At 40.1% G+C, this 12,458-nt stretch overlaps 1 protein-coding gene across 4 annotated transcripts in view; it reads left to right on the top strand.

Annotated features, from left to right (window-relative positions):
* The window catches only part of MAPK14 (mitogen-activated protein kinase 14), a 68,847-nt gene that overhangs the window by 22,995 nt on the left and 33,394 nt on the right, over positions 1–12,458 (top strand). For all 4 annotated transcript variants that reach the window (XM_036248180.1, XM_036248181.1, XM_036248183.1 and 1 more), the window contains exons 2-3: positions 3,829–3,958; positions 12,235–12,293. In XM_036248180.1, the coding sequence (XP_036104073.1) occupies positions 3,829–3,958; positions 12,235–12,293 (189 nt within the window). The remainder of the gene's footprint in view (positions 1–3,828; positions 3,959–12,234; positions 12,294–12,458) is intronic.

The following is a 12,458-nucleotide window of genomic DNA, read 5'->3' on the forward strand; positions in this document are numbered from 1 at the left end:
ACCTGGAAATCTTGTCAAAATGTAGCTTCTACTCCAGGGTCTGAGATTCTGCATTTCTTTTCTTTTTCTTTCTTTTTTTTTCAGTCTTCACTCAAGGATATTTTTCCATTGATTTCCAGGTAGAATGGGAGGGAGGGAGGGAGAAACATCGATGTGGGAGAGACATGTCGATTGGTTGCCTCCTGCACCACCCCGACCAGGGCCAGGGATCAAACCTGCAACTCAGGTACATGCCTTGACTGGGAATAGAACCGATGACCCTTTAGTCCAAAGGCCTAAACTGGCCAGGGTAGATTCTGCATTTCTAAGAGCACCCAGATAATTCCAGTGCTGCTGGTCCATGGAATAGTGGTTTTCAAATTCCAGTGTGTATTAAAATTACCTGGCAGGTGTGACCCGGTGGTTGGGCATTGTTCTGGTCAAGGCATATGCCTGGGTTGTGGGCTCGATCCCTGGTAGGGGATGTGCAGGAGGCAGCCAGTCGATGTTTTGCTCTTACATCAATGTTTATCTCTCTCTCTCTCTCTTTTCTCTCTCTCTTCCTCCCTCCCTCTTTTCCTCCATTCTCCCTCCCTTCCTCTTCCTCTTTCTCTAAAAGTCAATAAAAGATAACTTAAAAAAAAAAATTGTGTGGAGAGCTTGATAAAATAGATTACTGGACCCACTTCAGACTTCCTGATATTCAGTAGGTCTGGAGTGGCTCCTGAAAATTTGCATTTCTTATAAGTTCATAGGTGATACCAAATCTGCTGGTCTAGGAACCACACTTGGAGAACCACTACAGAATTTTAACGGGGATGAGGTGTGTCAAGGGAGATTTTTAATTTGTTTTTTGAGGATGAGAAATAACTAGAGCATATTTATGCTGATGAGAATGATCCCTTAGATAGGGAGGAGCTGATGATGTAAGAGAGAAAGGGACCAAAGGAGTTAGTCCTTAAAAAGACGAGGGAGGGGGCTCTGAAGCATGTATTGAAGTCTTGGGTTTTATAAGAAAGGGCATGTGTCCTTGGTTACAGCGAGAGAGAAAACAGAGGAGATGGCTCCACAGCAGAGGGGTTTGCAGAGTTAATGGTAGGCAGATGGAGCTCCCCATTGATGGCTTCTGATTCCTAAGTGAACACAGGGCTACTCCTGAGGAAGGGGGTGAACTGGAGGTTTGAGGAAGAGATGGTGTCAAATGATGACTAAATAGGAAAATCAACTTTTTTTTTTTTATCCTCACCTGAGGACATTTTTCCATTTTTTGTTCAGATAGAGTGGGAGGGAGAGAGAGGATGAGAGAGAGAGAGAAACATCGATGTGAAAGGGACACATCGAGTGGCTGCCACCCGCACAACCGACCAGGGCCGGGGACAAACTACAACCGAGGTACATGCCCCTAGCGGCACCGAACCCGGGTCTCTCTGGACCGCAGGCCAACACTCTAACTGCTGAGCCAAACCGGCCAGGGCGGAAAATCAACTTTAAGAAAAAAAAAAATGGTAGTTACTGAGAGCCTTATTTGAGGTTAAGGTCAGAAATTAAGAGCGAAACTAATCTATGATTGTGCATTCTGTTTTTTCCCTCTATCGTAGTTAGTTATTGGATTCAGACATGGAGAATTAATTAGTGGTGATCTCCTAGAGTTAGACTTTATCTAGGTGAGTATATCCAGGGAGGGGGGAGAGAAGAGAGCTTAGAGAAGCTGTACAAGGGGACTTAGACGTCACTAAGCCAGGCAAGAAGGGACATGAAAACAGGAGAGGGCCGCAGGGTAGAAATCAGTGACGATGAGGAGGTCAGTGAATTATCACAGTCAGGGTACAAGTAAACTAAAACTAAAAGGCACAGGTTTGTGATGGAAATCCAGGGCTGGCATTCAACATTTGGTAGGCAGGGCAGTTCTTGGTGGTGACAGAGGTCCAGAGAGTGAGGTGGAGTTTCCGGGAGAAGTCAGGAAACTGAGAGGCCAGGGTGTTGGATGTACCCTTCACCTGGATGTCGACGTTGCCAAGAATGATGACCGAAGTTGGGAGTGGAGAAAGACTTTGAGATGGGAACTAACTTTTCAATGAACAATGGAAAATTCCAGGTCAGTGGATAACAGCAGCAGAGAGGGAGAGAGGGTTGTGAGCAGGGACCTTTGTAAAACAAAGGGAGAGTTATGGTCTGGAAGTGGTCATGCTTGGCAAGGTGGACATCTACCCTACCTGCTAGCCTTGAGGCACTTGGGATATGAGCGGGAGAATGCCCTCTGGATGCCAGGCTATAAAAGAAGTCGTGTCTTCAGGGAACAGCTTAGTTTCATTCAGTTAAAGCAAAGGGATGGAGGGGAGGTGCAGAAAAGCAGTTGACGGTGTCCAGGAGTTTATTACACACAGGGAGCTGAAGAGCAAGAACATAGTGTAAGGATTTGGGCGTGAAGGTAGGGAACTTCTGGAGTAAGTGCAGAGTCATATGAGAAAGAGAGTTTGTTGATTATAGATGACCTAAGTTTTGGATGCCCATTAGAGATGGACAAACAGGGTGAGGCGTGATGGAATCAACGGTCTCTAAAAGTACTGAGCACACACGTTAAGTGTGTTGCTGCCGGTGTCCCCCGTGAGCAGCCTCTGCCTGCAGCTCTGACCTCATCCTCTTCCACTCAGCTTGCTCCTTGTGCTCACCTTGGTCTCCGCCCTTCCGCATGCTGCCGTTTTTCTGCCTGTGTCTTTCCCCTTCGTGTGCACGTGCTCTTCTGAGAGGCAGCATAGCCAAGTGGCTAGTAGCATGAGCTCTGGACCCAGATGTCTGCGCTGCTGCTTTCTAGCTTGTGATGTTGGGCAGATTATTTAACCTCTCAGGGCTCCAGTTTTCTCATCTGTAAACGGGGAAATGATAATAGTACTTACTTCATAGGGATGTTTGGGGATTAAAAGAGTCCATTTTAAAAATTAATGTAAAAAGCTTAGAACAGTTCCTGGTATGCAGTAAAGACTCAATAAGTTAATATTATTTTTAAAAAATGCTTGATGCTCTTTTTCCCTATTTCTTTACATGGTTGGTACTTTCTCATCATTCAGTTGTCTCAGCTCAAATGTCCTTTCTCAGACACCCTAGCTAAAGCAGTGTAACACCATTGGTTTTCTTCACTCTGTATTTCACTATCCTGTTTTATGTAGTCATAGCATTCATCACTATTTGAAATTATTTTATTATTCTGTTTTTCTCCTCTCCCCCCTTCCCGTGAGAGCAGGGATTTGTTGACTCATTCTCTACTGTATCTCAGCTTCTGAAAAGTGTCAAATACTTCAAAGGTGCTCAAGAAATGTTTGCACCAACCTGTCCTAAAAACATGGGGGTTTCTAAGGCCTCTCCTCTGACCAGGCAGCATATGGTGGCAAAGCAACAGTGAGACTTAGGCAGAGAAGACTGATGGAGTCTTCCTCCCTATATATCAATCTGTTGGCTCCTCCAGATCAGGTGGCTTCCTTTTTTGTGTTATTGGGACACAGCCACATCCATTTTTAAATTTATTATCTGGTTGCTTTTCAGCTACAACCACAGAGTTGAGTAGTTGTGACGGAGACCCTAAGCCTCACGTCTAAAATACTTACTGTCAGCCCTTCACGGGAAAATTTGCTGACCTCTAATTTAGAGGCATAGAAAACAAGGCTAGAAGGAAACACCAACAATAATAACAGATTTGTTTGGGTAATTGAATTATAGGTCATTTCAGTTTTATCTTTACACTTTGTGTGTGTGTTTTGTTATAGACTGATTTGGAAATGAAATAGCCTTGTAAATGCTCATTTTGAAGTATTTAGAGCACATTTAATGATGGCTTTTTGTTTTGTTTTTCTTTAGTGCTGCTTTTGACACAAAAACTGGGTTACGTGTGGCCGTGAAGAAGCTCTCCAGACCGTTTCAGTCCATTATTCACGCCAAAAGGACCTACCGAGAACTGCGGCTGCTCAAACACATGAAACATGAAAATGTAAGTTCTTCACTCGAGGAAGAATACATTCTGCTCTGAAGAGACCAGAAAAATTGTTTTAATTACTGCAAATGGGAATACATTAGAGTGCAAAGGACTTTGGACCATGCTTCTTTTTAAAAAAATTTTTTTAATATGTTTTATTAATTTTTAGAGAGGGGGAAGGGAAGAGGGAGAGGGAGAGAGAGACATCAACCTGTTGCCTCCTGTATGCAACCTGACCAGGGATCAAAACCACAACCTGGGCATGTGTCCTGACCAGGAATCAAACCTGAGACCTTTCAGTGCCTGGGAGGATGCTCCAACCAGCTGAGCCACAGCGGCCAGGGCTGCACCATGCTTCTTATACTTGGTGTTAGCAGCCACTGCATTATGTCAGGTAGCTATGAAATTGGTGCAGCCCCCTGGAGTTTGAGTTATACTCAAAGCTTTTTAGGCAAACATTAAAAAATATTTTTAATAAAAAAGGATATATCATGAGGTGTAACAATTCATAAGGATTTGTTGTGGTTGTTAATCCTCACCTGAGGATAGTTTTTCTATTGATTTTTAAAGAGAGGAAGGGAGGGAGAGTGAGGAGAGAGAGAGAGAGAGAGAGAGAGAGAGAGAGAGAGAAACATAGATGTGATAGAGACACATCGATTGGTTGCCTCCCGCATGTGTACTGACCGGGGCCAGGGATCCAACCTGTGACCCTTTGGTGCTCGGGCTGATGCTCCAACCACTGAGCCACACCAGCCAGGGCAGGATATTTTCCTTTTTTTCAAAAAATATAATTTATTGATTTTTAGAGGGAGAGAAACATCGATATGAGGGTGCGACATCAATCAGCTGCCTCCTGCACGCCCCCCACCGGGGATTGAGCCTGAAACCCAGGCATGTGCCCTACCGGAGTCAGACCGGCAACCTTTTGGTACATGTAATGATGCTCAACCAACTGAGTCACGCTGGCCAGAGCCATAAGGATTTTTTTTTTTTTTTTATCCTCACCCGAGGATATTTTTTCCATTTTTTTGTACAGATAGAGTGGGAGGGAGAGAGAGGAAGGGAGAGAGAGAGAGAAACATCGACGTGAAGGGACACATCGAGCGGCTGCCACCCGCACGACCAACCAGGGCAGGGGACAAACTGCAACCAAAGTACGTGCCCTTAGCGGGAACCGAACCCGGGTCTCTCAGGACCGCAGGCCGACGCTCTAACCGCTGAGCCAAATTGGCCAGGGCCATAAGGATTTTTAAGAGAATATATTAGAAGGAAATTTTGTATTTTTTTAAAAAATATGTTTTCATTGATTTTTTTTTAGAGAGAGAGGAAGGGAGAGAGAGATAGGAACATCAATGTGAGAGCGATACATTGATTGGCTGCCTCCTGCATGCCCCTCACCAGGGATCAAGCCTACAACCCGGGATGTACCCGACCAGGAATGGAGGACCTCTCAGGCCATGGGATGGCTCTCAATGCTCAATCCACTGAGCTACACCAGCTGGGCAAAATTTTGTATTTACCTGGCTTACTTAAAGCTATCTTACCAGACTATGGGGAGTCCATGGCTATTTTGTGTTGTTGTGGATTATTTCAGTGCAGGATTTTCATGAAGAGTGCCTTAGGCTCACTGAAAGTTCTGTCAGAGATGGCTATATTGTACAAATAATATTATAACTTATTTTTAATCTGCAATAACAGCTTTACCAGATTTGAGTATTTTAATAAATGTTACAGGCGTTGTTTAAATTAAATAACTTTTTCTTTTCTATCAATTTGGAAGTTTGAGAACAATGCCATCCTGCAAAGGAGTGCATAAAAGTTCTGATATGGCCCGGCCGTTGTGCCTCAGTGGTTGAGCGTCGACCATGCACCAAGAGGTTGCCGGTTCTATTCCCAGTCAGGGCACATGCCCAGGTTTGGGCCCAGTCCCCAGTGAGCAGTGTGCAGGAGGTGGCCAGTCGATGTTCTCTGTCATCGATGTTTCTCTCTCTCTCTTCCTCTCCCCTCCTCTCTCTCTAAAATCAATAAAAGAAAAAGAAATTGTTTTTAAAGTTCTAATATGGAAAATAAATGGATGCAATTGGATTATTAACTGAAAGTGAAAAAAAAAGCAATTGATCAAGGACACTTATTTTTCTCTATTTCAAAAGCAAGTTAAAAAGAATTTATTTGATTGCTATATGAAAAGAGCTGTAAATGTTGTGGCATTGTAGAAACAATGACCATAGAGATTTTAGAGTCATTGACCCTATTGATTGTTACTCTGGAGAAAAAAATTCAAATCTGCCCTGGCCGGTTTGGCTCAGCAGTTAGAGTGTCAGCCTGTGATCCAGAGAAACCCAGGTTCAGTTCCCACTAAGGGCACATGCCTCGGTTACAGTTTGTCCCCGGCCCTGGTTGGTTCATGTGGGAGGCAGCCACCCAATGTGTCCCTTTCATGTCAGTGTTTCTCTCTCTCTCTCTCTCTTCCTCTCTCTCCTTCCCACTCTATCTGAACAAAAAAATGGGAAAATGTCCTCGGGTGAGGATAAAAAAAAAAATTCAAATCTAAATTTATTGTTTGGTTATTCAGGCTTTTTCTCTTTTAATAATTGAACTTTTTTTTTTTTTTTGGTCTATAGTAAGAAAAAATCCTGATAAGTGATACTTTATTAATATATATTTGTTTCACAAAGTATAAATTTCTTCTAAATTGAGAGCATTGAGATTTAAATTTGGAATTGGATTATGAATGCCGTATAATCACAGCTGCAGCTGCTTATTTATCTTCATGTTTTATTTTAACTGCATCCTACTGAGAAAATCCTGTTTTCTACAGGTGACTTTTATTTCCAGGTATAATTTTATAGGTGCATCCATGTGCAAACCTGAGTTTTTAAAAATGTCATTGCAGAGCTGCAGCCTTTCTAGCCAGTGACTTGTTTACAGGAAGCTGAGATTGTGGGAAAAGCTGGCAAAAGAAGCTTTAATGCAAGGTCTGCATAAAATCAAGGTGGCCTGGCAGCTTAACTGAAATGTTTATGGTTTTGTTTTGTTTTTTAATCCTCACCCAAGGATATTTTTCCATTGATTTTTAGAGAGAGTAGAAGGGAAGGAGGGAGGGAGAGAGAGAGAGAGAGAGAGAGAGAGAGAGAGAGAGAGAGAGATGTGAGAGAAACACATCAATTGGTTGCCTCCCGCAAGACCACAACCGGGGCTGGGGATCAAACCTGCAACCTAGTTACCTGCCCTTGACCAGGATGTTGAACCAAACCGGCCAGGGCTACATTTGGTTTTAGACACAGCTGAGTGTGTGTGCTTTTTCATTACACATTAATAAATGTGACAGCAACATTATTATGGCTTTTTAAATGTAAAGACTACTCTGAAAATTGAATGCAAGCCAGACATGGCTATAGAATTCCAAAGGACCTCCAGGAGGCCTCAGGAACATCTGGTTTATCAGCGCTATGCTTTACTGTTTTGCTTTTCTTTGTAGACAAATTAAGCCAACATTAGAGCATGAATTATTTTAGGTTATCCAAATCTATGCCTTGGCTTTTCTAGTGATCATGCACAGGAATCTTTCTTACTTTTTTATGCTTTAATTTTCCCTAATGAGATCATTTGAAATGTGTCATATGATATTGGGCTGGTTACATTTGGGGCATTTTGTAATTGTAGAAATGAGGAGGCCACAGTGATGGATACAATTTTTCTAATTTAGGAAAGGTTACAAGACTCCTTTTAAAAAGAAGGATGACAATATTAGAGAAACAGAGTTTAATTTACATAAATTATTTTATAAGCAGCTTGCTTAATAGCAGTCTATCATTTTTATATTTAGATGTTTAGATTTTAGCAGGATCAGTGTAGAGGGTCACCTATACTAAGTTATTGGTGATTTGTTGTTTGAACAAAAGAAAGCACATGGCTAAATGTTTCATAGTTCTCTGTTATGTTGGCAAATGTGTGAAGGGGGAATGGGAAGAGACCAAAAGACTTTGCCTCCCTGGCTGGGATGGCTCAGTTGGTTTGAGTGTTGTCCTGTACACCAAAAAGTGGTGGGCAGGGCGTATACCCAGGTTTCGAGTTCAATCCCTGTTTGGGTTGTGTGCGGGATTCAACCAATCAATGCCCCCCCCCCCCTTCTCTCTCTAAAATTAACTTAAAAAAAAAAAAAAAAAAAAAAGACTTTGACTCAGTGTAGAAATGTTCCTGAATTTCAGTGTAGTTTACAAACAGTAGTTAGGTGCTTACAGTGTATAAGTAGTTTTACCTAGTAAAGAACCAAGACTTCCAAATAAGCTTAATTGAGGGTTTTAAAAGGAATTCCTCACCTCCATCTTCTTCTCCCTCTTTCTTTCTTCCTTTTTTTCTTTCTTTCTTTCTTTCTTTCTTTCTTTCTTTCTTTCTTTCTTTCTTTCTTTCTCTCTCTCTCCTTCCTTCCTTCCTTCCTTCCTTCCTTCCTTCCTTCCTTCCTTCCTTCCTTCCTTTTCTTTCTTTTTGCCTGTTTGGGGCCACCATCTACTTTTTAGGTAGCCACCAGGCCTCCAGAGCCAATAGCAATAACAACAGCTTAAAACTCTTGAAAATTCTAAGTAAATATTGGTAACAAAAAGAATTTTTATGTGCCAGAATGCACATGTGTCTTTACACACAAATGCCTCTGACCCACAATCCATACCTAGTTTATCTTAAGTTATTTCTTTCTTTAGTGATAATGAGTGACTGGGATACATTTATCAGGTGGGTAACAAGAGCTAGGGGATGTTTTCTGTGACTGTAAGTTACTCTGAACAAAGTTAGCTGGCTCATTCTTGATTGAACTTGTGACCTTGATCTCATTAACACCTGCTCTAAGGAAAGATTAAAGGGAAGCAGCCTACCAGCTGCATCCTTTTGCTATCTGGGTGGGTATTACAAAGACTGTTCACTCAGGGACCTGGAGATGTGTACACTTTGAAATTTAAAAATGATTAAGGGAATTCTTTCATAAATTTCATCCTGGAGCCTTAGATGTTACCTTACCATGGTAGACCAAGTGGTTTCGTGTGCTTGTGTTAAATACAGTAAATACTATCTTTGATTGATTACCAAGTTGAAGTGTTTGGTTTTTTTTAGTGTGTGCTAATTTAATTAAAATGCATTACTTCTGTCTGTCAGCTTTTGGACCACTGTAGGGCAGTCAGAGATATTTGCTCATTATTTGTATTATAAATGTATTTTCTAAAAATTTGAATCCTGGGCTACTTTTAGGTTTCATATAATGGCAGAAAGAGTAAGAAAATAGGCCAAAAACATGACTTGAATTAAAAGGAAATTTCCACTTAGAAATGAGAAATGAGTAGATTCTGGAATATTCCTAAAATGTTCTCCAGATCTATTTTAATGCTAGGAAACATTTCTCTACAGTATTTTCCTTATGATTAACATTTAAAAATATGATTAATAGAGAAAGGATATTTTATAAAAGGCCACAAGAAATTTAAAATACATTGCTGTAACAGGTAGTTCTAATCTCATAAAATGTGTCTCATTTAAGGAAATTAAAATTTGATAGGGCATTTACTAATATGCTTTTCTCTATTTTTTTCCAGATAAATTTATTATACTTCTTGCAGCCAAGCTTTTTAATCATTTTAATAGTTTAGTTTAGCTGTATATCTCAATTCTTTTGCTGGAAGTAGCTGCTTCAAAGTTTGTTTCTGTGATTTGTATTTTGTAATTTTTTAAAAAACTCTAAGGATGTGAATGTCACTAGTCTTCCCCAGAATACTGTGAAGATAAGCAATGCTATTCCCATTTTTTTCATGTGAGGAAAATGAGGCTCAGAGAGGATACCTTTCTTTCATTAATTTAACAAATACTAATTGAACCACAGTATACCAATGCTGGGGTTATTGGACTGAAAAAGGCATAAGCTCATGGATATGAGAAATCACAACTGATTGTGGGGTTTAAACTTACAGCTGTTTGATTCCAAAATGCCTGTTGTGTTTTCAAATTGAAATTGGAGCTTTTATTTGAAAATGTTATGCCCTGGCTGGTTTGGCCCAACTGTTAGAGCATCGGCAGGTGGACCAAAGAGTCTCAGGTTCGATTCTGGTCAAGGTCATGTACCTTAGTTGTGGTTCGGTCCCCAGCCCTGGTTGGGGTCATGCAGGAGGCAACGAGGCAATGTGTCTCTCTCACATTGGTTTCTCTCTCCCTCTCCCCCTCTCCCTCTCCCCCTTCTCCTCCCTCCCTCCCTCACACTCTATCTGAAGATAAATCCTCACCTGAGGATATTTTTCCATTTAAAAAAAAGAAAATAGAAAATGTTTTGACTTTTTTGTTTAACTGTTCTTGAGGTAACTATTGCATGAATAATCCTGTGTAAATCTGATTTCTAGTAGTTTACTTTTGTTTTGACCTGAGGATGATTTTTCACAATCACAATCAAAATAGAGTAAAACTGTGTAAATTGTTTTCAACTTTTCTTGTATTGAGGAATTTGGGCATCTCAGATAAAAAGAATCAGTGATTAGAAAACATTGGAATAGGTGAATAAAATTGGCTTCTAGCTCTCAGCTACCTAAAATACAAGTGGGTGTAGGGGAGAGTAATCAAAAGACCAGAGAGTTTAAGGCAGGAGTGTATCAAACTCAAGAAAAATAATTGCACCCTGGCCAGTTTGGCTCAGTGGTTAGAGCATTGGCCTGCGGACTGGAGAGTCCCGTGTTCGGTTCCTGCTAGGGACACGTACCAAAAGAAAAAAAGAAGAAGAAGAATTGTGGTTTAGATGGAGAAAGTAAAAGAAAATTATTTCACTTAAATTTAAAGCACTTTTTAAAGCTGTTACAAAGGTCATGGATACACTATTGGTGGGAATGTAAGTTGGCCTCACCTTTATGGAGGAGAATTTGATAAGATTAAGATTCTCAAATATATTGGTGTCCTTTCGTCCTGTAATTCTATTTCTTGAAATTTGTTCTCTGGAAGAAAATACAAGATGTGCAAAATACACACACACTCTCTCACACACACACACACACTCACACACACACACTTGCAGTGTTCCTTAAATGTCCAAAGACAGGAAATTGGTTAAATTATGATATGTATGTACAAATGATAGAGCCTATTACTGAAAAATATATAAGGACATGAAAACAGTCATATATTAAATGCTTTCTCATGATGCTCTTTTGAGCATTGGTATATTTTACTCTTAGAGCTGTTTGTCTGACTGGGCTGGTTGGAGCAGCTGAGGCCACAGTCATGGGTCAGTTTTAATGAAGGCCATTGGCTTTCGTTTGTTTTATTTCCAGATACCCTTAAATCTGGCTGGGCACATTACATGATCTTGTTCTTGTTTGCCTTCTCACTGCCTAACTCTGTAGAAATGAGTGGTCTGGGTTTTAGGGGAAGAGAGGGGAGCATATGTAGATTAATCAATATAAATCCTTGACTAGAAAAATTGCTCAAAGACCATGGATTACTGAGTATTAAGTAGTTCTTTACTTTTATCTTTGTATAAAGATAGCTTTTTTCATTTTATTTAAAAAAAAATTTTTTTCCCTTATTGATTTTAGAAAGAGACAAAGGAAGGGGGGGAGAGAGATAGAAACATCGACGAGAGAACATTGACTGGCCGCCTCCTGCATGCCCCCTACTGGGGATGGGACCCACACAACCTGGGCATGTGTCCTGACCAGGAATCGAACCGGCCACCTCTTGGTGCATGGGTCAACGCTCAACAACTGAGCCACACCGGCCAGACCTTTTTTCATTTGCAAATAGTTGTATCTAAATACTTGATAATGATTAAGAAAATTATCTTAATATTAAAAATAATATAAGAATAATACCAAAAATATACTGAGAATATTTGGGGATTTTTTTAAATGTCAGTTTTGAAGACTACATAGTAACAAAAAATTTTCATGGAATAATAATATATTTTTAAAAGAAAAGTGATACTACAATAACAATTATAGGAGTGTGACTTCTGTTTCTTAATCAAACTATTAATGCATATGTTAAGCCAAGAGCCTTAAACCTTTTTGCTTCCTGATAAACTAGCTATATATGAGCAAATCCTAAGGAGTTGAATATTTTTAATAGTAAACTAGATTTTTTGAAAGGTAATATTAATGAATAAAAACAAAAGCATAATTTTGGTTGAAAATAAGTTATACAGTATATATGTGATTTTGTGATGTTGTTGAACTCAGTGGGATTTGGAATTAGTTCATTGTCATAGACCTGATGGGTACTGTAGTAAATTGAGTATTTATTTACTGTTGGATTTTTATGTTTTCTTATAGGTGATTGGTCTGTTGGATGTTTTTACACCTGCAAGGTCCCTGGAGGAATTCAATGATGTGTGAGTAAATCTTTTGCATTTGTGATTAGCAACCCATTTCTATTCCTGAACCACTTTTCAGTATAGAGATATCATTGTTCTATCATTCAATTCTTCTGGGGTATGAGATGGACACAGAAAATGTGTATTATGGGTGGTGAATGTATTTTCATCATTTCACACATA

The sequence above is a fragment of the Molossus molossus genome, unplaced genomic scaffold (assembly GCF_014108415.1).
Source record: "Molossus molossus isolate mMolMol1 unplaced genomic scaffold, mMolMol1.p scaffold_m16_p_8, whole genome shotgun sequence".
NCBI lineage: Eukaryota > Metazoa > Chordata > Mammalia > Chiroptera > Molossidae > Molossus > Molossus molossus.